This window comes from Perca flavescens, chromosome 16 (assembly GCF_004354835.1).
Source record: "Perca flavescens isolate YP-PL-M2 chromosome 16, PFLA_1.0, whole genome shotgun sequence".
NCBI classification, from domain to species: Eukaryota; Metazoa; Chordata; class Actinopteri; order Perciformes; family Percidae; genus Perca; species Perca flavescens.
In genome coordinates, this window is record NC_041346.1 from 9991870 (window position 1) to 10018036 (window position 26167).

Consider the following 26167-nt stretch of genomic DNA (forward strand, 5'->3'; position numbering starts at 1 on the left):
CTAAAATACAAACGTGGGCGAGGGTGTTCAGCTATTGAATCAACAGCCATGTGCAATTTAGCTCGCAGGTGAAGAACACAAACAACGAAAATCACCAGTTAATTTAATTTAAATTTGCAAGACCAGGCTTAAATGAACTGACAACAGAAGTTATACGACTTACAGTTCTCAAGGACGTACACACGCAATCTCAGCTGGCTAGTTATCCTTGTGTGTCCGCGCTATTCTCCAACATGCACTCTAACAATGCAGCCCCTATTTCTGATACCGTGGGGGGCAGAAATGTTGCCGTGGGGGGCCGCCATGGTCAAATCAACATAGAGGAAACACTGTGAAGTGTTGCATATACTGTTTGACAGACTAAGGGCTGTCCTCGACTAAAGAAATTCTTAGTCGACTAACACTTATACGATTTTGTTGACTAATCGATTAGTTGATTTAATTGACAGAGCTGTGCACTTTGAGAGGTGGTTAAGACTAAAAAAGCACAATATAAATGTAGTTAATTAACCATCTGTAAAACTGAGTTTCTCCACAATTAATCCTGCAAAAGCACCACTTTAAATCTTGTGTTTACCATAATTGTGCCCAGAAGTTTCTTGGAAATAAGCATGAATAAGCATAAAAAAATGACTAATCGTCTAAAGAAATCTTAGTCGACTAAGACCAAAACGACCGATTAGTCGACTAATCGACTAAGAGGTGGCAGCCCTACTAAATTGTAGTTGATACTTGACACAAGGCTTCATTTTAGCCCTCTCACTTCTATGTTTTTACATTCAGTAATGAACTGTGTCTGTAATTAATGCCCAAAAAACTAAAGGTGTGTATAGCCGTCCTTATGGTGACCTAATCGACAAAAACGGTCGTGCAGGTGGTGCAGCCTGTTTTTTGCCAACAGAATGCACCTCTGTGTTTTGATTACATAGCCTTTTAAACACACATTTAACAAATGTTTGGAATTGTGATGTTCAATGTGAAGATATTCTAGTTACTGAAGAAACTAGAATGTATTCACGTTTTTAAAAAGCTGGTATCAGAAAAATGTTTACTTTTTCTTTTTATAAAAAATGACTCAAACCCATTAATAGATTATCTACTTTGGCTAATTATCTATTAGTTGACAACTAAGCAATTTAATCAATAATTCTTTGCAGCTCTAGACGTGCGATACCATTGTTCAATATTGACGTGTGCATATTAGCTATACATTTCCTATATCAGCCTGGTTGTCTTTAAAGCTATAGTGCTTAGTTTCTGTCTCCCCCATGAGGAATTCTAAGTAATAACAACACTGTTGGCGCGTCCACATGATTCAAGCCTTACGTGATCGCGCATGCGCCCCCACCCCTCCTCAATGCAGTTGCTAGCAGCCAAGGAGGACACGGAGGGATAAAAAAAAAAAAAATTGACTGTTCAGAAGAGGTTCATTATCTTCACTCGTGTTTCTGGATGGGAAAGTTACCAGACAAAACAATCTTCTAAACATAGCGATAATGAGAAATACAGAGCGAGCTGTTTGGAGCTGATAGTCTTAATTAGCTTTGTATCAACTCATTTGGCAATGGCTTGAATGCAACGGACGTTTGTTAATATCAAAAAGTTACCCACTAAAGCTTTAAATTCCGAACCCGATTAGTAGTTAAATATAACCTAAATAATTAAATATAACTCTATAACATGAAGGTCATTCATCCTGTCCTCTTTTCCTCTCCCTCTGCTCAGATCTGATGATGTCTCATCTCTTTTATTGGGAAGGAGAGAAATAAACCTATGGGTGACGTCACCGAGATTACTCCATATTTTATACAGTCTACGTGAGGAGCCTTGCCTGCCGCATAGCTCCTCACGCTCCATTTATAAAATTAGCCTTTTAAATGCTACATTGTCAGCAACTGGTCTTATAGTAACTTTAGAGTCACCGCTGCCTTTTGTTCTCAAATAAATCTTTCATGCAGTTAACGCACCAGACATAATTTGGTTTGAATGAAAACTCAACTCTTGGCATTTGCTTCTGGTGCTGTTCGCCACTGTTTTTGGAAGAAGGAAATTATGGGAGTGACAGGCGAACCAGCTTTAAAAGTGATTGAAGTGAAGTTTTTTTTTTTAATAGGTGCTGTGAGGTGGATCTAATTTATTCCGATGTGAAGAGTGGTTTACAAGGATTTTGAAAAGTGTTAAATTTAAGAATGGTATTTAGTGTGGTATTTTCTTTTTTACCTTGTAGGGCTATATAAAAAAAAAGGGAAATTAGTTTGTTTTTTCTTTTAGTAACTTGCAAAATAGTATATCTAAATACCGTGATAAGATCGTGATGCTGCATGGAAAAAAGTAATATATATATATATATATATATATATATATATATATCATGTTTTTAGTAAGGAGTATTGTGATGTTATGCTTAGCATACTGTATGTATTTGTGACGATCATTTCTTGTTGAGCTGTTGTATGTTAGTTTACAATCAGGCTTTCGATGTACAGTACATATGGGGGTGTAAACATCAGACATTGCCCTTTTTTAAAAGATGTGAAAAAGAATATGAACATATTGTGCTGACATTTTTTTTTTATTATCACAAGTGGGGCTCCCTGGGGAATCATTCTGGTGTTTCAGGATGAGGAGCAGAGTTGCTGCTGCCCAGCGAAGGACTAATCCTGAAATAGCTGAATGGATGCAAACTTCACTGTGTGGACACACCGAGATGAACTGCTAAGCCTGTAGACCTCTGATGGAGAGCTCCACTTGTAATTATCAGAGTTAGGTGCCATAACTAGACTTATGGCACATCATTTTTATTCTCTACGCGGAATTCTGAAATAGTAAAGAAACCTGATACTGTTACACAAAACAAAGTTCCCTTCATATAAAACTAACACCCCAGTTTTAAAACCTTGTAAATGTATTCTGTTTCACTCTGTATCATGGGTTGGATTAACTAATCCTTCTCTGTTGGTAGTAATAATCTAAACAATGTGAGGAGCGCAACACACAAAAGTTTCAGTATCCTACAAAGCAACTCTTGAGTCATTGCAGTTTATTCAGCATGCATTTGGGAGCTGTTAACTTAGTAAAGCATGAACCCACTGGGGTCAATATATTTAGAATTCTTGGCAGCTTTTCTTTCTTCTTACTCATTCTTGTCTCTACTCTGTTATCACACCAGTAGTCAATGGCCTCCTATAAAAAAAAAAAAAAAAAATACTGAGCACTCAGGCATAGTACATCCACTAGACCTGGGATGATATGCTTTTGTCCCGATTCGATTCTTTCACGATACATGGGTGCCGATTCACGTTGTATTGCGATTTTCATTTATTGCTTATCTAGAAGTATTGCAAATCGATAGTATTGAGTATTGCAATTTTCTTTTCCTTATTTAACAAAAACAAAAGTTGAATAATACCCTTCTAAAGACAATACATCATGAGACATTTCTAATAACTAATTGTTTTCTAAAAAAGAATGCACATCACAGGCAGTCTGATATTTATTTCATTTGTATAGAAGTACATAACATGGATTTTCTGCTTTCGGTCTGTTTTAGCTGGAAACGGATTTTATGTAGTCGATGGTACCGTATAAACTGTAAATATTTAGGTGAATCATTGGTAAAAAAATAAATAAGTAATATCTATTCTGGGAAAGGAATCGATGTTAAACGTCGCAAAAGAATGGGCTTGTCTTCATTACACGTGCTGGATTTGTGTCACGGTCACAACATGTCCTTGAGGATCCATTTTCTATATGGGGTAGGAATGCAGATGAGGGCTACCGCCCCATGCCGCTGTTTGAGTCATGTTATGTAATGAGCTTTCTCCGCTCCCCACGGACTTAATGTCATTATGAAAATGCATTACCTGCATCCTCCTCCCCCCCTCCCGCTCACATTCGTTCAGCTGTGTTCATCCCCGAACAGGCCATAAGAAATGGATTATAGGACGTTTTCCTATGAGAACACCACTGCTGCTGACCTCCTGCAATTTCTTTAGAACTGGACTAATGCGTATCAGCGAAGGGATAATCACTCCTACGACTCATGTCAATGATCAGTGGGCATTGGTTGCTAGTGAGTAATACCTGGTTGGTGAAGTGAAGTGCAGACATTTTTTTTCTATGGTATAAAAATAGCAGGATCATCCAGCAACCTCAGTCAATATATCTCATACTGTCATCTAGTGTACAATGATACAATTTACTGAACTAAAAACTCAAAACTTTAGCTCTTAAAAAGATTTATATCAAAGATTTAGGAACTGTCCCACCGGTTGGCTGAACTACATTCCTTTAAGCCACCATTTGTTCTGGTGAGAACCCGGAGGAAAGGTGACTCCTCTAAGTCTAGGGAGAAGGAAAGGTGTGACACTGTGGTGTATTTGTCATCAGTGGGGTGATTACCTGCCACAGGGCTTCCTCAGGCTGGGGTGGTAATATGTTAGCAGACCTGGTGCCATGACATTAACAGGGCAGCCTCCGCTGTAGTCCTCCTTTGCCCAGTCCTGTAAAGCAGAAAAGTTAAATGACATCAACATTGTAGTATTTCATGGCATAGGCCAAAAGCATGGCAAACAAAAGCTAATATTATCACATACTATACCCATTATAAATTGTATGTATCTATCACATGGCTTTATTCTAAAATGTACGTAAAAGTAAATGCAAGTAAAAGTTGACTCGCCAACATTTCTCCTAAAATGGAGATGCAGATGAGTGGAATGAAACCCTTTTAGCTCGTCATGTGGAAAGAACAATAATAGGATCACACAACAGAAATGAAAATGATTATTTGGAACTTACTCCAAATTAATTGGTAATTGGTTCATTAATATTTCCTGTTTTATAAAAAACAAGTACAGAAATAATTAGTATAACATATCAAGGAACTTACTGATACCCATTTGCCTACCATAATGAGGCCTAATGTGTCCCTCAGCACTTTACCATCAATTTATCAGCTTTTTTGTCTTCATTCAGCTCTGAGTTGTTGTTATTGTATGCTATAAAATTATGTTTCTATTGAGTCTCAACAAAGTGAAATCGTAATGTCTCCCTTAACAGCCCTACCTCCAGTTTCTTCGGGGCAATTTTTCTTTTTAATCTTGCCTTTCACCAGTGAAGTGAGTAGTCCGGGGACTCTCTGCATGACTAATGTGCTGTTTCACAGTCGTCCTGTCTATGCTGTGCATCATTTAATGGAGCTAAGTAGCTATTTTGTATATGTGTGACGCATTAGGCATGTAAATGGTAAATAGACTGCATTTATTTTATTTTTTTTACCTTACTGGACTTTACAATTTGCCTCTCATATACAGTAGATATGTTTACATGGTGGCTCTTTTTTTGGTATGGATCATGTTATAAACATGTGGTCCACATAGCACGGTTAATGTGGATTAACAATTTCTATTGCTGGAATACAAATTTGAGGTAATAAAAATGTAATAATCGCAACCCATGTTGGGCCCCCCGTTGGTATTATTTAGTTTTTTTTAAAGATGATTTGTTGGGCATTTTAGGCCTTTATTGATAGGACAGCTGAAGACATGAAAGGGGTGAGAGACGGGGGCAATGACATGCAGCAAAGGGCCACTGGTTGGAGTCAAACCCGCAGCCGCTGCGTCGAGGAGTAAACCTCTGTATATGGGTACGCGCTCTATCAGGTGACCTACCAAGGCACCTCCCCCCGTTTGTATTGTTTTGTGTTGTAATGTTAGACTAGTAAGGCTGTAAGTAACTATTATCGAGCTAAAGCTAACTAGCAAGTGCTTTAGCACCTGGTTCACTACACTGAGACTGTTCTCGCCCAAAAAACCCTGCATAGGTCATTTGTACATGCAGCCTATTGCGGCCTACACTTAACGTTAATCGAAAGGCAGCGACCTCTAGTGGCCGTATTAATTACAACGGGAGCAAAAGAGAAAGTCAGGTGACATAGTATAAAGAGCAGAAAAGTCCCCAAAAGGAGGATGTCTGGGTGGATGGATGGGTCGAACAAACACAGAACTTTGACACAGGAGACCGCTGTTAGTGTCCCGTGTGAGACCAAAAGTCAACGTTGGCTTCTTTGAACGTATGTCATTTAACTTATAAGTTAATTATATAACGGAAGTTACGTAACAAACTTATTTTACTTATTTTAACCCAAACCATGATCTTTTCCTACACCTAACAAAGTGGTTTTGTTGCGTAAAACCTAACCAAACTGCGGTTGTTTCATAATGTTAATCATGTATTTAAACCTTTAATTTAGGTATGATGACGTGTTAATCTCCTGCCACTAGTAAGGGACACTCACTTAGGAAATGCTCCTGTGGGTTGTATTAGAGGGTAGGAACAAATGACCTATGTGATTGTATGGGTTGGAAGACTTGTTGCCTACACTATAACTATGAATAAATCAATTGGGTTCCATTTTACTGACCGATATGAAAGCTTTTGCAACACAAAATCGCTTTCCTCTCTGGAATCCAGGGTAAAAAGGAGACCATGAATTTTGGCACTAAAGATTCTGCCCTGAAACCAAATTATTGTTTTATTACATTAGACATCTGCCACTGAGCTACTTACTTTCTCTTCATAGTGGAGGAAAGATGCAGCTTCAGGACCTAGGTATTTGACCAGACTGGAAAACACAGCATTTCTTCTCTCCTCACCCTGCAAACAAAAGAAAAGGCTTGTGCCAACATGGTACTTTACACTCGCTCATCACTCAAAAATATAACAGCAGGCTGCAAAAATATGAATGCGTATTCAGGAAAGCAATCCAAGCTGGACAAAGGAAGCAGCAGTCAATTTGAATAACTCGAGCGTGGTCAGCACATGCTCCTGCTTGGATTAGTTCACATGGTGAGTTATGTACAGAGCAAGCTAGGCCTAAGGACCAAAAGGACAGATCATCATAAAACATGCTGACAGATGTTGCAAAACTGTCTAAGATTCCTTATGTGCATGTCACTTTACCTTTGCTCTTGTGCAATAATTTGAACCTGAAACTCAGTCATTTAATACACTCTTACAGAATAACAAAGTGTGAATTAAAGCATGGTGCCAGATTGCTTTCAATGAGGAATTTGTAAAAACAAAACAAAAACCTGTTAATTTGCTACAGGACTGTTAATAGCTGGAGATTCTATGAAATAATGAATGGAAAATAATCCCACCGGTGCAAACCAAAACAATCAACAAGCCAAAAGTCGAACTCAGTAAATCCAACCAAGTACACTATATAAGAGCCAAATATAAAAATTAAAACATTCCTAAGATTATTTAAGATTATTTTTTGGGGCACATTGGGCCTTCATTTTTAACAGGACAGCTGAAGACATGAAAGGGGAGAGAGAGGGGGAATGACATGCAGCAAAGGGTCGCCGGTCGTAGTCAACTCGGCCCGCTGCGTTGTGGAGTAAATCTCTGTATATAGGCGCCCGCCCCAGCAACTGAGCTATCTGGGTGCCCTAAAACATTCCAAAAGTCTTAGGCAGGTGTGAAAAAATGCTGTAATCTAAGAATGCTTTCAAAAATATAAATAATGATTGTTTATTTTTATCAATTTACAAAATGCAAAGTGAGCGAACAAAAGAACAATATAAATCACATCAATATTTGGTGTTACTACGCTTTGCCTTCAAACCAGCATCAATTCTTATAGGTACACTTGCAAAAAGTCAGGGATTTTGTAGGATGTCAGGTGTATGATCAACCAGTTATACCAAACAGGTGCTAATGCTCATCATGTAGGTTGAAACATTAACTGAAACAGAAACGGCTTATAACTGGATGAGGAACAGCCAAACTCTGCTACCAAGGTGAGGTTGTGGAAGACGGTTTCATGTCACAGGTCATACACTATGGCAAGACTGAGCACAGCAACCTCTCCCAGACAAATATTTCAAAGCAGCTCGGTGTTTCAAGATGTGCTGTTCAAGCTCAAAAGAAAGAGGCAACATTGAGGATTGTAGACGCAGCGGTCGGCCAAGGAAACTTGGTGCAGCAGATGAAAATCACATAAATTTATTTCCCTTCGAAATCGGAAAAGATGTCCAGCAGCGCCATCAGCTCAGAACTAGCAGAAACCAGTGGGACCCAGGTACACCCATCTACTGTCCAGAGAAATCTGGCCAGAAGTGGTTTTCATGGAAGAGTTGCAGCAAAAAAAAAGCCATACCTCCGACATAGAAACAAGACCAAGCGTCTCAACTATGCACAAAAACATAGGAACTGGGGTGCAGAAAAATGGCAGCAGGTGCTCTGGACTGATGAGTCAAAATTTGAAATATTTGGCTGTAGCAGAAGGCATTTTGTTCACCAAAGGGCTGGAGAGCGGTACAATAATGAATGAAGCTTGGTTGAGGTTCCTTGCAAGTTTGGGGCTGCATTTTCCTCAATGCTGAGAAATACAGGCAGCAGGGCTCCAGACTAACTTTTTGCCTTGGTTGCACTGGTGCGACTAACTTTTTTTATTTAGGTGCACCAGCACAAAATTTAGGTGCACACAAATCTTTCCTATATAATATAATATACGATATATAGCTCTGTATTTTTTTACAAAGTGGGCTAAATGTTCAGTTTTAAGTCAAAGCCACTTTTCACAAGCTCTTTTATTAAAACAGATTGTGATTAAAATAAAATGCAAAGACAGGGTTTCCTTTACCAGTTTGAAAATATACAGCTGCAACACATGTAAATGAAAGTTATCTGAAATAAATAGCCTAGGATATATTAAAAAAATATATATTTCTGAGAAAGCTCCTTCACTTGTTTTCAACATCAATAACAGACTGATTAAAAGAGAGAGGATGCCCGGATAGCTCAGTTGGTATATATAGAGGTTCGACTCTGATCTGCGGCCCTTTCCTGCATGTCATTCCCCCCGCTCTCCCATTTCATGTCTTCACCTTTCCTATCAAAATAAAGGCCGAAATCTTAAAAAAAAAAAAATAGACAGAAAGACATAGGGAGAGATGAGGGAGTGCGATGGACTGAAGCGTATGCTACTCACAGAGTGACTGCTGACTCATTATGAATGGGTCCAGCGCGGGTCGAATGTGCTTTGGCGGGTCAGAGGCGTTACACACGTCTTATGTAGGCTATTAAATGTCTGTATCGTCACTGTGCTGCATTTTTATGAACCATGATATTCTGGCCATCTCTCGCCCAGGTCCAGCAGGCTCCGTCTTACACACTATTACTCAACGAACAGAAGTTAGTTGCATTTAATAACTTCTAGGGCCCTATTTTAACGATCTGAAACGCAAGTATGAAACGCAAAACGCAGGTAGCTTTGTGGGCGGATCTCGGCCGCTGTTGCTATTATACCGGCGGGATAAATGAGTCTTGCGCCCGACGCAAATCTAAAATGGGTTGGTCTGAAGTAGCTAGGTGTGGTTTGGGCGTAACATGAAAATAACCAATTAGAGCGTCATCTCCCATTCCCTTTAAGAGCAGGCACGCTTGTTCCATGGCGGATTGCTATTATAACGGAGGATTTGCCTGGCGCACGCCAGCGGGAGTTGTCCGGGATGTGGCAATAAAGTAATAAATGCCCGTCTTGACCGGGTGGCGATGTTGCTGCGGCTTCTCGGGCGCATCTCCTCAAGTCTGGAGAGGATTGCTGCAGCCATGGAGCGTGGGCCTCCAAACGCACCACCTGCACCTGTTGTGCCCCTTCCTCCTCCCCTCCCCCCACTCCATCTCCGTCCACCCGCTCCACCAGGAGCGCATCGCGCATTACTCCCGGACCAGATCCAGCCGGAGTGTCCAATCCCGCTGTAGTTCAACATCACGTCTCCTTAAGTCCTCTAATATTTCCTCATTTATGTCATCAACACATTCATGATTCATGGAAATGTTGTGTAAAACACAACAAGCCACAAAGAATGCTGGGACTTTTTGAGGACTGTAGCCTACTGTAAAGTGCCTCCTGATCTATCCAAACACCTGAAGCGCATTTTCAGTAATATTTGTCCTTGCAATTATGTATGGTTTGCAAAAATGGGAACTGCGGCGTCCGTTTAGATGAGAGAAGCAAAGTGTATGCGCGTTGTGCACACGCTACATTATGGCCAAGCATGCACCCCTAAAATAGCATCTGAATAACGCGCTACTGACTTTAGACTAGCGCCACTGACTTTTTCCTGGTGTGGCGGAATTGTTTTCGCAGATACTTATGATTGGCCCCAATTTTATTATGCAGCAGGACAACGAACCCAAACATACAGCCAAGGTCATTAAGAACTATCTTCAGTGTAAAGAAGAACAAGAAGTCCTGGAGGTGATGGCATGGCCCCCACAGAGCAGAGATGGGGACTCGAGTTTGAGACTCGGACTCGAGTGTGACTTAAGTCGCACACACAGTGACTTCAGACTCGACTTGAGACTCGTCCTCGAAAGACTTCAGACTCGACTCGGACTCGAGCTGCGGGACTCGTGAACAATGTTTATTTTTAGGAAACGTCTGATCGGCTCGCTAGACCCCTCCCTCCGTTACCTATAACCTGCCTACAACACACAGCCTACTACGTATTGCTGGCTGCGAGAGCGCGGCCACACATGAGAGGACAACAAACAAACATGTCAAATGCACCGGCCGCGGTTGTGCCATTCATCGTAAGTTTGGGTTCAAAAACTTCAAACAAGAAAGCCCAAACAAAAGAAGCGCTCAATGCCAAATATGCGGTATCACGATAAAAGATTCTGGCTCAACCACATCTAATTTTATCAGGCATCTGAAAACGCACCCTGATAGGTGAGTAAACATGTTTAGCTCAGCATTGACCATCTACCGTTAGCTTGCTTCTTGCTTTAGCTACGACCTAACGTTACGGGAGGTTAACTACGACTGTCTTCCTTATCAAATATAAATGAGCGTTTGTTTAATTGCCAAACTTCGATTAACGTTACGTTAATCATTTAACGTTAATCTGGCTGCCATCACGTTAATTATTAATGTTGTCTGCAAACAGGTTACAGGATTATTGTTGATCATATAAGGTTACAGTTTCATTTTGTTATAACGTTACACTGGTTTGAGAGTCTGGGATGTGTTGACTTACAGTAGTTTATAAGGTATAAGAGCCAAGGCCTTTCATTATAATTCATCGACAGACAAGGGAGTCCTTTTTCTTCCGAACTATGCAGTGTTCTAAGCAGCCTGGATGGGTCGCTGTACGTGATGCAACACTTATTATAACCACAAGAGACTTGAGACTTGACTTGGACTCTAGCTTAGAGACTTGAGACTTGACTTGGACTCTAGCTCAGAGACTTGAGACTTGACTTGGACTCTAGCTCAGAGACTTGTGAGCATCTCTGCCACAGAGCCCTGATCTCAGCATCATCGAGTCTGTCTGGGATAACATGCAGAGACAGAAGGATTTGAGGAAGCCTACATCCACAGAAGATCTGTGGTTAGTTCTCCAAGATGTTTGGAACAACCTACCAGCCGAGTTCCTTCAAAAATATTGTGCAAGTGTACCTAGAAGAATTGATGCTGTCTTGAAGGCAAAGGGTGGTCACACCAAATATTGATTTGATTTAGATTCCTCTTCTGTTCATTCACTGCATTTTGTTAATTGATGAAAATAAACCATAACACTTCCATTTTTGAAAGCATTCTTAGTTTACATAATTTTCATACCTGCCTAAAACTTTTGCACAGTAGTGTGTGTATATGTGTGTGTACACACCGCCAAATTGTACTTACACAGCACAAAAGAGTGTTTAATTGTAACCTTGATGTAACTTGCCTCACACACAGCAACACTATTTTCCTCTCTTAAGCAGTGAAGTAGCAAGTGGAGGTTAATTATTTAGCATCTATCTTTGTGCGGCATTGTACAGCAGGGAGACAGTTACGCTTGAGCTCTGTAGAAAGTCAGGCTAATGACTAACATGCCAAAACAACACTAGACACCAGGCTGAATTTTATTTATTTTTTCAGGTAAAGGGAAAGCACTGGAACTAAATAAAAATGATGCAAAGAGGATGTAGGCTTAGTGTGCGGAGAGTGTTTGGGAGAGTAAGAGGATCATAGCTGTCATTGGCAACATTCAGTTACTGAAGTGTTAGTCACGTTTTGCCTGACCTTCCTCCTCAGCGGACAATCTGGCTACTCCACAATAGGGCTTTGACTTTTGCCCAAAAAATCATATTCAAAGTTTGTTTGTTTATTAATGTTAATATTCGAATATATTCGAATATATTCAAATATTTATTAATAATATTTTGACCATTAAATGCCTTCAGTAAGACCTAGATGTTCTGTCCACAAGAGGGATTGTATCAGTCAATGGCAGGGAATGATGTTTTCAGAAGAAAAACGACAGTTTTTAAAAAAATTAAAAGTCAGACCCTGGATTAAACACAAACCGTATGCTTTTGACAGGAAGTTCGGAGCTTTCACCGTAGCCTACGTAAGTGGTCTAATGTTTATACTTGTGCGCTGGTGTCTGCGTCGAGCCTGTGTGTGTAGTGTGAGAGAGTGACCGTAATTACCGGTAGCTTCAAAGTGAGTAGCGACTCTAGAGTCATAGTGAGAGGACTAAAGTGTTTCCCCTGTTCTTTCTGACCACGGTGAGACATCTGTAGCAGGAAAAGTTAACCCTCTCCTTGATTTCATGTTGTTTATGGAGAAGGAGAACCAGGAAATGAGTCGGGGGGGCGGGGGGGGTGAATACAAGCCACGGCCGAGCGAGGTGCGTCGCAGCGACGTGTAGTAACATTTTGAAATGCGTGAAAAAGCCTCGGAATCTGAATTGAAAACATTTACAAGCAAACACGTTTACAAAAAATAATGCCCATAACAGGTTTAAATATTAAGGGCTGCCTAATATTTTTTCAAATATCATTATTTTTTAAAATATTCAAATTATATTTGAATAACGAAGTTCGGAGTCAAAGCCCTACTCCACACAGCATTCCGGGATAAGAGAAAAACATACACTGGTTTATTGACATTTCTTTAAACCAATCACCATTGTCATGGGCGGCACTAAGCTCCACACAGAGCTGCTGCAATATAGCCTTAAGAAGGAACTTGTTTTGGTCGAGTGTGTACGTTCAAAAGTGGTTTTAGTCATGCGAGAGAAAACTCAGATTAGACAGATAGTCTAGCTAGCTGTCTCAATTTTTACGATGCAGAGATCTGAGGAGCAGTTAACCATAGCCCTCATAAATCCACGGGGGTTTAAAATTCCAACACAAAGAAAGTGGAAGGAAACGGTCATCGGTGAAAAGACTTGCATCCGGCGGGATCTCCTTCAATCCCGGAAGTGGAACATCGTGGATATAGACTGTGTGTAGAAATGTAATCTCATTCAATTGGCAACCTGGGCATTAAGGGATATTAGGCCTGCATGAATCCCTTACCAAATAAGTTACACACTTGATATTGTATTATACGATAATACAATAACTCAGTCAATTTGAGTACCTCAGTGCTTCAGCAAATGGTACCGCAAAAAATAAAATTGAAAGACCGCAGCATTGAGTTGATTTTTTATTAACCAAAGTAATAGTTATTAAAATCTGGCAGGAGCACCCCACTGTTCTCCTCAGTCTATATGCTGTGCTGTTCTCGCATACAACATTGATTAGGGCTGTGCTCGATTGAAGAAATATTTAGTCGACTAACACTCATTCAATTGTATCGAATAATCGATTAGTTGATTTAATCGATAGATCTGTAAATCTGAGTTTCTCCACAAATGGTCATGCAAAAGCACCACTTTAATTCTTGTGTTTACCAGAGATGTGCTCGTACGTTTCTTGGAAATAAGTCATTCAGCATGAAAAAAGCATAAAACATGACTAATCGACTAAAGAAATCTAAGTTGACTAAGACCAAAACGACAGATTAGTCGACTAAAGCCCTAATATTGATCATGCTGCCACTGAGCATTTTTTGACACAATAACATAATTTTGGCAATGCACGCTATGTTGCATTTATGTCTACACAAATTGTTAAGCAGATGTAACCCTAAACATGCATGATAAAGGGTTAAAGTTAAAATCCAGTACAGTAGTACTGTATACCCAGGAGGAGGCATAGTTTAATGTACACGTACTGCATATTGGAATTTGAACAGATAACAAGACCTGTGTCTAATGAAATTACCAGACTTCAGAGTTAAGCTATTGAAAACCATGACATCTCACTTGATAATAGAATATTTCATACCCGTCCACAATTTGGCATATATCCTAGCTGAATCCATTATTAACATCTATCTATCTATCTATCTATCTATCTATCTATCTCATACTGATGATTGAAAAAATATGCATTAATTACACTTTTAGACATTGCTGTGTTACAAGCATAGATTATAACATGTTTAAATAATAGATAAATTCTTTCATTGTACTGTATTTACATTGATAAACCATTACCTCCTCGGAGCTCCATCGAGAAGCCTGCTGGGCGGCAATGAAGCCTACCAAAGCAGCATTACCGCTGGGGCTGGTGGCATCAAATGTAACGCAGAATGGACACTCACTGGAGGATCCTGCCACTATTTCTCCAGAGAAGCCCTTCTCCTTCCAAAAAGCCTGTAGACAAAAGAGACAGTTCACAGCTTCAGAGAGTGCAAGCAAGCACACTCCCAAGTATTGCTTTAAAAACAACATTCTTGCAGAGATTTAGGACTGTTTGCTATGATGACGCACCATCCTGTTTTTATTTTATTCAAATATTTTCTTCCAGGCCAGACCCATCTATTTTATGTACATGACATCTGTTCTAAGATAACTGAGGCTAATTTGAGTAATCAACAAGTATTATGGCACTTAGGGGCCACTCTCATAAGAAGAGGCACTTCCTGGCAATACACAAGACAAGGTTGTAGTTCTGCAAACACAGTGTTCTAGTCTCAACTGTCCCAGCTGGTCATAATTTGGATATTGTTTGTCATAAATGGATCTTTTTACCTCATGCCAGGACACCTGCTGCTGTCTTTAACCTGACCTGTCACCCCATAAAAAAGTCCACTCGTGAGTTTGGACGCCATGCACAAATGGGCTCCTTCAGGCTTTAGGATTTGCTGATTTTCACTCTTTTACATCCAGTCTTCAGACTTACTTCCAGATTCAGCTGCTGTAGACGTGCCCTGACAAATTACACAGCATTGGGGATCGTTTCCAGAGGTAAGCGAAGGGACAGATGTGATGCCCAGCCTGAGGCTGCCTCTTAGGACTTGGATCATGAGAGGGACAAGCTGGTGCTTCTAGGATTGTTCCCCCAATGTGGAGAAGATAATCCAAGGCAGCAGACTCAACTATTTATGCTGAAAATGTAGAGTCCATGGTCTTGCACAAGTGATGTGACAGGAGTGTTGCAGTGAACTGCTCAGTCAGCTCAGTATTCTCTTTCATTATATATTCTACTAGAGAGGTGTCTGCTGCCATCTGCTATCAAAGTGATTTTCATCAGTGTCCAGTAATAAACTCACTTTTGCTCTCCCTGCATTTGGCATTACTGTCAGTTCTTGATGTACTTTAAATAAAGCTGTGCTATGCACTGCCGTTTTTATTCTATACAGGAATAATTTCCATTCATCTAAACTAAGTGGGCCTGAGTGATGTTACACTCAGAGCTTTATTGCACAGTTACCTTTTACATGATGTCAGTTGTTTTTATAGATGTCCTTTAAATCTAGATTGACCCAATTCAGTGGCATTTTAAAACACCACGTAACCCAGAATATTGTTATGAAAAGTACTTTTGAAAAGTGATGCAAAGATCTGTCCTATAAGGGTAACGGGATATTATTTCTGCGAAAAGTAGATTCTAGAATCTTAGATCTTATAGCCCTAGATGGCCACTGGATGTTGTTTTGTTAGAGGACATCTCACGTCACCTTGTGTAATTCATACCAGAGTGATGGTTGAACAAATTTGTTCAACCATTCACACTAGATCAGCAACTGCATTATTAAACAAGGGAAAGCAGTTTAACAGGGGCAGTGATGTCACCCTGCCAACTCTCAGATTGTGACTCTAACTCAGCTGTCTTCATAAAGTGGCTTAGACTCGGATGCATCTTCATCTCAAAGCTTTTGCAGGTGCAAAAAAAATTACCAAATTTCTCTCCGAACATAACATTGGGAAATATGGAGTATTTTGATATGAGGTAAAAGACCCTGAGTGAATAGTTTTTTAAATAAATAAAATTATTACTTAAAGCAGCACATCACAATAATTTAACATTCAATGCCATTGTGATAAAACATTATTGCCCCTTAGGCTCAATAAATGTCAATAAGTACAACGGGATGTTTCCTGTCGAAACTGATCAGTCTCTCACCACATTGGAGGTATTTGGCCCACTCTTTTCATGCGAGACCTGCTTCCAGTCAATTACATTTGTGGGTTTTCAAGCATGAACAGCTTTTCTCAAGTCCTGATAGTACACACAAGGGACCTTGACCCTGGTGAAGAGCCTCCAGATCAGTGGACTTTGTTCTGCTCAATAACCTTTTTACAAGTTGCTTTTGACCATGGCCAATGTGCTTCTTCACCCAGTTGCTGACACTTGACACTTTTCAAGGCAATTGCCGAGGTTTGTGAGATATGTTAGGAAGGACTGGCTGTAATCAGATCTGATTGTTAGTCAATGTATTGAAACAGCCCTAAACAGCCTTTATCTTTAACTTGTAGGGGTGCAATATAAGTATATAAGTATGATAGCAGTCAGTCAAGTGTGAGTCTACAACTTTGGAAAAGTCCAGATATTTGAATTCAGCCTAAGTCAATGTTGAACACTTAAGCGTATAGCGTATCCCTGCCATAGACACTACATCTTTTCTTTAATTGTGGAAATCTTTGAGGAAAATATATTGCATACATTTACACATTCAGAATTTGGACACTAAAATAAAATGGTGGAAAGTAAATGTAACTCATATTATATAGTAAATATGGAGTGATTTCAGACAGTCTGTGTGACTTTGCCTTCTGTCTCTTTCCCGTGTGCATAATTACATCTGATAGTCTGTACCTGTTTGGATTAGTATTTCAGCTCTTTGTTGTCAGTCTTGGCTCAGGCTTAATTTCACTTCACCTTTATCAGTGTTTAGTGTCGGGATCCACCGATCTTATACTGATATTGAATATTGGGCCAATACTGACTCAAATAGCTGGATCTGGTATCGGTGACAATTAGGCCTGCAACAATTACTCTATAATTGCATATCCACAATTATTTTACATAATCACGGTTATTCTGTATAACCACAATTAAAGCATTAGAGCATTTTTTTTATGAGATTGATCACACTTCTTTGGATCCATTAAACACGTTTATAATACCGGCGAAGCATCACCCAACAGTAACGTTAGCTAGCCTATGATACTATGGATTCCTACCAGAGGATGCCCCACATGCAGTTGCAAGTCCAGTCGGCTTTCAAATGTTAAAAATCCACTGAAATAATAATATAATGTAGTTAGTCTGTCTGTGGTGTTTAATCTACTGTGGCGCTTTGTTTATTTAGTAACGTTAGCGTAAAATACGACGCTGTAGCAGGAAATGGTCGTGATTCATAAGCGTTAACATTATGCTAACGTAGCTAGTTCCACTAGTTTCATGCTTTTATTTTTATTTTTCTGAAACTTGTTTACTAACTTTTGCTAAGGTCCTAAGGGGTATGACTGTTGATGACAATTGTTGATTTTGCTTAGATGTTCCAAATTGTAAATATATAAATGATTATTGGTTGGACGGTTTAGCTAATGCTATGCTAGCAGCAGCTGTAGCTTGTTGCCATAGCAACTCCAAACATCTTGGGCTGTAGCCGTCTTTTTTTTGGTATATACCATATACCTGTGAGTAGCATACGCTTCAGTCCATCGCACTCCCCCGTCTCTCCCTATGTCTGTCTGTCTGTTTTTTAAATTTTTTTTTTTTTTTTTTTTTTTTTTGGCCTTTATTTTGATAGGAAAGCTGAAGACATGAAAGGGGAGAGAGGGGGGAATGACATGCAGGAAAGGGCTGCAGGTTGGAGTTGAACCCATAGACAGTATATAATGGACCAATAGACCCTGTTGCTCTGGACGGAGACCAGTGAAGGCTATTAGAAGCACTTTTCCGGTGATGGCCAGCTTTACTGCGCAGCCTCCAACTGAGAGAATGTGACGTGAGCAACGTGTCTGAAAGTTGGAAGTCTTCTGGTAGCTGTGCCAAGAGAAATCTCAATCATTCCCAATCTTACAGATACGGAGACTGTAGGTGTATGTAAGGAGATAACATGGGCACAGGCTAATTATTGATCACTAACATGCTAGTTAACATTAGTAATTAAACCTAAACAGCTAATGTAAGTCGAAACTGCCTGCGAGCTTCTCCTGTACTATACGGTAATTCCTCTACTATGCGACAGTAAGTCACTTGGTTATGACACAATCGTTAGCCTATTTTTACAAAAACGTCTGCTACGGAGCCATAACGTGAGGTACAAGGTAATGGAGCCTTTTATACATTGTCGTGTTTCTTTGGAACTTAACAACGGACAAATAGAGTCTTTAAACGCTTCAGATGTAAAGTTATTCGCAGTCAAGTGACGTAAAAAAAAAATGGCGGTCAGCGGAATGCTAACAGGAGGTGATGGCCAGTTAGCAACAAAATGGCGCCATGATGGCTCGAGTTCTGAAGCGAAGCTTACCCCCTTGGTTGAACCTCTATATATATATACCAACTGAGCTATCCGGGCGTCCTCTTTCTTTTAATCAGTCTGTTATTGTTGTTGAAAACAAATGAAGGAGCTTTCTCAGAGATATATATATATATATTTTAATATATCCTAGGCTATTTATTTCAGATATCTTTCATTTACATGTCTTGCAGCTGTATATTTTCAAACTGGTAAAGGAAACCCTGTCTTTGCATTTTATTTTAATCACAATCTGTTTTAATAAAAGAGCATGCGAAAAGTGGCTTTGACTTAAAACTGAAAATTTAGCCCACTTTGTAAAACAATACAGAGCTATATATCGTGTATCGCCATTCAGTGTTAATGGCGACGTGAGGAAAAATTTGTGTGCACCTAAATTTTGTGCTGGTGCACCTAAATAAAAAAGTTAGGCACATGCATAGCCCTGCATAGAGCTTATTAATTCAGGTATGGGATCGGAGTTCGGTACCAGCTGATACACAAAGCCCAGGCATCAAAAGTAGGCTTGGTGAATCCCTACTTTAGTGCACTGGTCTGTAGTATCTTTGTGTTGTGTTGTGTTGTGACCCTGCTCTTCTCAGAAAAGTCTGCTTTATCTATATTTTCTGTTTTTCTTTCCATCCTTGCCTCCCATATGACAGGGGAATGTTTACACTCATCCACACTGCTAAACTTCCTCCCCTAAAATGTTAACTTTGCTATTTTAATGTGAAGGTACTGCATGTTTCAGTCACGTAAGCCCCACTTCCTGTTACACTTTGCATAAACATGTCATATTCATAACTCTAAGTAAGCTTTCAAATCATGTAAAATACTGAGAAATGGAGTATCAAATAAACCATATGATAGATCAGTGACCAATATTTTTCTTATTTATCAGAATCCAAATGCATTTTGGCAAGACACCAAGGCATAGACCCAAGCACTAATGACTTTATGTTCATTACAGTAGACACATTTAATCTACTAACAAGGTGCACAAGCATTTTGTTAATTAATTGTGTGGGCGTAAAGTGCAAAATGGAAGATATTAAACAAATCAAATTTCATGTGCTAGGGGCTTTTTCACACAAAGTGTTGAGATCTATAAAGACCTTGTTCCACATGAGTTGACTGCTGTCTTCTGCGGGCTTTCTTTTTTTATAGGTAAACAAATACCTATTTGAAAACCATTTTTCCTCACTCCTCCTGATGCCACTGCTGGGACGCAGTCTTGCATTTTACATAAAAAAAACGGTTGCACGCAGACAATATGATTTTTAAATGTATTTTGGGTCCTAAATGGCTGAAAACTAAAACTTGATAGTGTGGTAGTGCAGTTGCAATCCATGCATGAGCATACAATAACCCTGTAGGACTTAGAAATGTAACTGCAATTTGCATGCAACAATCAATGTTGTCAATCAATGCAATGTGACGCAGCAGCCATTGCGTGTAAGCCATGCTCTGAATGTGCTTTTGTAAAGTGAGTGGTGCCCCAATGCTGCAACTGTAAAATATCAAATCTGACAAGCATTTAGTGTAATTAATTGTATTTAGTTTGCAATTCAGCCCCTTACAAATGCTGTTTACCATCTCCCATGAATTGAAATAACTTCACATAACACCCCTTTGTAAGTATGGCTAATTTAATAATCCACTATAGTCAACCTTCTTCATAAACTAAATCACTTCTATACTTTATGGAGTTGACATCTACAAAATGATTTAGAGATAAACCCTTTAGGGAAGAAAAATATGTAAACGCTGCAACAACTGTTTAGAAGACAAAGAATGATTGTTTAAAACAAATGTTTCTAAATTTGTATCTTTAACATTCAAGCAAACGTGGGTTCAGTTGTGTCTTATCTTCCGTTACTCACCGTCTGGTAGGTAATAATGAATTTTATCATGTGGCCCACAGGCATGTTCTGGGTAAGAAATTCTCTCTGGCTGGGCAGGGCTGGCTGGTAGTGGATCTTTGCTGTGGGGGAAACAAGAGTACAACATGAGTCCCAAAAATGACTTGCTCTTTTTTTAGTTCCATTTAATCCACCTCCCCTGGTCTTACCTGGTGTACTTTACGTATAAATGTTGAAAAAAAGCTATGCTTTATTTAAAGACTGAGTAAAAAAGCGAAATAAAAAAAAAAGCAAAGACTGATAACACACTTGAGCTAATCCCTCTATTGATCAGGATGAATTTATCTTGAGTCATTGACATTAATGGCCTCGCAAAGAAATCCCCATGACTTGAATAGTACTCTGGCTGTTGCTGTGCTGCAGAGTACTAATCGCAGCACTTACATCTGTAAAAGCTCCATCTCACTGATATGAGAGCAGTCAAGTAACTTCATCAGTACCGTTAGAGGTACTGTATGCCACGCATGCAGAGAAGCCAGACTCTTTCTGTGCTTGCTCTGGCAAGTGAAGTGACATCTGGCCTAAAGCCAGGCTTTTAACGAATGAACCAGTGGAAGATGTGAGACATCATTTAGAAACTGTCAAGAGCCTGTCAGCAACCTCAAAATAATGCCCTTAATGCTAAACAAAATTGATGAGCCCAAAGCAGTAAAATTGAAAAACAGTGACATGATAAGTGGCTCCAAACTAATTTGACATGGTCACTTAGACGTTCAAATGACAGCAAATGTACACATAACATAAGACCTGTCAAGTGGTGTCATATCTATAAAGCTGCTTGTTTTGAAACCAAAGCCATCTATACGTTGATGGCAGGAAATGCCTTCTACCTCATTATTTGTTAAAGGTACTCTAAGCGATATCACGCGTTTTTTAGGCTACAACATTTTTTGTCACATACGGCAAACCTCTCCTCACTATCCGTGAGCTGCCGGTCCCCTAAACACACTGTCAAAAAACGCAGTCTCTGTAGACAGCCCAGGGTCCACACATGCCAACAAAAACAAAGTGGTCCAACCTGGACCATGCAAACACACACCAACCATGTTCCAGTGTTCAGCCAATAATTGACAAGAAGGATTTTTTGGGGGGGGGGGGGCGTTAGTGCGCTGAAGCACAGAAGGGAGGGAACGGGATGAGGAGGAGGGAGGAGCGAGGTAGTCTTTGTTTTGTTTGAAAATACTTTGAACGTCAACAAGAAGTAACGTCACCCAACATCGCTTGGAGCACCTTTAAATTCTTGATGGCTAAATTTGACGTATTCTGGCATATTTTTCTTTTAAACACTAAAATGCTCTATAGTGACAACACAGTCATCCACTCTAACACGCACAAATCTGCTGTGACACTTCCGTGATACTTCATCACAACTCAGCATCACCGTTAAATCAAGATGATGTGAATAAACAGATTCAACAGGATGGCAGTTCATATAAACTATGTAAATAAGATTAAGCACACCAATCTGATACTGTGTGCCCAAAACGTGGCTAGCTGAAGTTAGGGACAGAGTACTGCTTGTAAACGGACATCAATGACAAAAAAATTATTGTCATGCATTCTTTCTGTCATCCAGCAATTTCCAGGCTCTTACTTTACTTTTGAAGGCACCACAGGTTAAATACTGAGGATTTCCTTTCAGACAGAAAGAGGCGCTTAAAGACATGACAAAATGTCCTCAACTTCAATACAATTGCTGTTGAGTTGGCATACCTTCAATCTGCACACACAAACATACAAAAAAAGAGGCACACATGACTTTGTCTGAAGAAAATAGCAGACTTCTCCAAAAGTCAAGACAACTTATTTATATAGCACATTTTATAAAATGTAAGCTCAATGTGCTTCACACAACACTTCTGAACAAAGAAAAATAGAACATATTTAAGCATATCTGTAAAAATGTGTCATCCCCTGCCCACCCGCCAACATAAACCTACTCACCCACACATACCCAAAGAGAGTGAGCGAGAGGAATGGATTGTGGGAAAGAGACAAACAGAGATATAGAGGCAAGCTAGCTATAGGCCTGAGAGAACAGGCAGGTCTTAAGCTTGCTTTTAAAAGACAACACAGTTGTGGTACATCTTATATCATGAGGCAGTTTGTCCCAGAGAGTGGGCCAATAATGACTGAATGCACCTTCTCCAGACTTACTACTGATCATGGGTACAGGTAGGAGACCAGCGTCTGATGATCTAAGAGTTCTGGAGGGTTTGTTAGCAGTGAGCAGGTCAGAGATCTAATTAGTAGCTAGGCCATTAAATGATTTAGAGAGTAGCATATTCACCATTTTAGCCATGCTAATGGCTTGGAAGGCAGTGTAAGTCGGACAAAATATGGATTCCTCCAGACTTTGGCAATCCCCTGACCTTTCATCTAGTCCTACCAGCAGATCAACATTTTTGACATTTCGTGAATTAGCTTCACAAATATTGTATGGATTGTTAGGAAATTTGGTACAGATATCAATGGTGCCAAGATGACTTTTCCACAAGTGGCACCATGACGTGGACATTTATGTGAAATGTCTCAACAAACTGTTGGACGGATTTACATGAAATTTAGTATGCACAATCATGCCCCACCTCAGGATGAATTGTAATGAATTGGGTGTTCCGCTGACTTTTCCTCCAACGCCATCAGCTCAAAATTAGATTTTGTCCAATTCTTTATACTTTATATAGGCCTATTAATGGTATTTTACCAAATACATGCAAAACTACTAACATTCCCATCATCCTCATCTTTACTTGATAACAAGCAAATGTTAGCACGCTAATATGCTAAAGTAAGATGGGGAACACGGTCAATATTATACATACTCAGCATCAGCCTGTTAGCATTTTCCTCAGCCAACGTTAAACAGCTCAAAGGACTGCTTGGCATGGCATGGTTATTTCTAAAGAGTTTGACAACTTGTTGTATATTTGTCTTAATCTATCAAAATGTAAACAATAGAATCCCCCAGTACCTTCATTCTGGTCTTTTGATATACAGACTAATGCTACAGCAACTTCTCAATTATTTATCATGTATTTATATTTTATCATATTACATGTGTATTATTTATATGGTCCTACCCAGTGTTGGTCATCTTACTTTAAAAAAGTAATTAGTTACAGTTACAAATTACTTCTCCCAAAAAGTAATTGAGTTAGTAACTCAGTTACCACATTGTAAAAGTAATTAGTTACTCAGCAAAGTAACTGTGACGTTATTTTTTATGTTCTAGAACGCTATTACATTCTCGATCTTTAACATCAAAGAAAGAAAAATCGAGCGTTGCTTGTTTTAACAGAGTGGCTCCGTCTCCTTCCTGGAGCTCACGCTCGCTGCATTTGGGCTTGGTGTGTTGGGTTAGCAGCAGCAACAAGTGTCGTGTTAGCATGTGTTGATGTGAGGTGCTTCATAAGATTGAAGTTGCTTGAGGCAGATGTGGATAAAGTCTTTTTTTCCTGGGCATAGGGTGCATGTTACATAAACATTCTTGCCTTTAATTTCAATGAGCGAACTGAAAAAGTAACGCTGTTAGTAACGCCGTTATACTTAAACACTGTTATACTTAAACGCTGTTACTCCCAAAACTGGTCCTACCATTTGGACCTTTTTAATATGCAGAGCTACGCAACCTTTGACTCACTTACAACCTGTTCATTAATTTATGTATTTTCATAGCCAGCTTTGGCTTTTTTTTTTTTTTTTTTTTTAGAATTACATGAACAATCTCTACGATGGCAATCTGTATCCTGAATTATTTGAGGCAAAGAATTTGCAAAGAATTTGCTTTATAATTTGCCCAGAGGGGATGAAATGTACAAGTCAAAGGACAGGGTTTATCCTTGGATCAGACATGGAGGAGTACAAAGTTCCCCCTGATGACACTATCCCCATCTGTGCCATTCTCTGAACTGAAGTGCTCTCATTTGACATTTCATCAGACTGCTTTTTGCATTCTGTCATCTTTGGAAAACAGCTGCAAGTTCAAGGGTGTCTTATGGCTCCGGAGCAATCTGCACAATTGCTGGTTCCTGACCCTTAACACTCTGACTAAGAACATGGCTTCCCCCAGAGTTCCTTTTCAGTCTTTTTAACGCCTTTCTGTCTCTCTTAATCTCTTTTTACTTTCTCCTTTCAGAATACTGTGGCATTTAAATCCTCTCTCACTCCATTGTGTGAATGCTCTCCTGGACAATGTTGACCTTCCTTTCTCAATTTCCTCTGTCACTGACCTGTGAGTTACATCTGTGGCAGCCTTCGGCTTCAAAATTTCCATTACTTTCTCACTCTGAACTTTCACCATAGCTTTCAGTGCCTGTGACTGTCAGGATGAGAAAAGTAAAACATGAAAACCACTCAAATCAAGACATAACATCAAAGGGACAATGATTCAAAGATGCAGCTTCCAAATGGCAACTTATAAAGAGCGGTGCAAAGAAACTTTAAAAGGTATGAAAAAAGCTAAAGCTAGCTAGAGCGGAAGTTTAGTTCATGGCTGTGCCTGCATATGCTGTGAAAATGGATCGTCTCTTTCATCCTAAAAAAACGATAGAGCAGTGCACAGCATATGATGTAACAGCCTGTTGAGGAGGAGAAGAAGAAGTAATTGCACGCACAGCCTCTTGCTAGGTGTGCGGCTGAGATAATGGTCATGTGAAAAGAGAAAAAGCCTTTGCATTAGACTTGAATGTCAACGTTTTAATAAAAGAAAAAGATATAAGAACCTCTTATAGCATAACTGTGGACAGGTATCCATATAGAGGGTCAATTCAAAAGGTTGATGCAGTAATGACAGATGGATACCAAAGAAAAAAAGAAAAAAAAGAAATGGCCCTCACTGTAAGAAATCTGTAGGGCCATCAGAAATAGGCAGCACTATTCACTAACCACTTAATCCAAATGTTAAAGATGGATTCCTGTATCTATGGGCACGTTATATCACAGATCTTTTATTGAATTACGTACGTAGCCCCTTGACACTTGGAATTGAAGGGCTCGGTAGGAGCAGCAGACACCCTCCCCCATCCCATCTCTCCCCACACTGCAGTTCCGACATTACTTAATAATTTCTCCTGTTGGTCTGGACGAAAATAGACTCGAGGAGGATGACCCTTTTGGCTAAATTCCCCTCATTAGTTTTAGAATTCATTTAACTGAGGTTTAATATTGGATGGCTTTTAATCTCATAAATAAATGGCCAACTAAATGTAGCTGGTGGACCACAAACAAAAGATGCATTTAATTTTGACAACTCAAGGCCCTGTTTCTTATTAAAAGTGATGGGATCTTACATGCACTTACTATTATGCTGCCAAAGAGTCAAATTGGAATTGGAAGCAGATTAATTGCAGTTATTCATTCATTATAGGGGCTTATTTTATTATTATTATTATTATTAATTGTTGCAGTTTAGACACACTTCTTTAATAATACCAGTAGTTTTATTGAGAAAAATGTGTTTGTCATGGTGACACTGTTTCTAAATTCTCAAAAGTCTGGCCACCAGATAGTAGTATAGTAGCCAACAGGTAATATTCACAGAGTTGCCTACATATTTTGTTCACAACTCTTTTATTTTAAAGTATCCTAGACAACA

At 39.5% G+C, this 26167-nt stretch overlaps 2 protein-coding genes across 2 annotated transcripts in view; one reads left to right on the plus strand and one right to left on the minus strand.

The window, feature by feature from the left end:
- The window catches only part of vsig8a (V-set and immunoglobulin domain containing 8a), an 84885-nt gene that overhangs the window by 12561 nt on the left and 46157 nt on the right, over positions 1-26167 (plus strand). The gene's annotated exons all lie outside the window — the stretch shown is intronic.
- si:ch211-127i16.2 (probable flavin-containing monoamine oxidase A) overlaps positions 1-26167 on the minus strand; it is a 37422-nt gene that overhangs the window by 4776 nt on the left and 6479 nt on the right. The window contains exons 4-7 of the mRNA XM_028602192.1: positions 20533-20633; positions 14394-14552; positions 6571-6657; positions 4402-4502 (exon numbers count right to left, since the gene is read on the minus strand). Of these exons, the coding sequence (XP_028457993.1) occupies positions 4402-4502; positions 6571-6657; positions 14394-14552; positions 20533-20633 (448 nt within the window). The remainder of the gene's footprint in view (positions 1-4401; positions 4503-6570; positions 6658-14393; positions 14553-20532; positions 20634-26167) is intronic.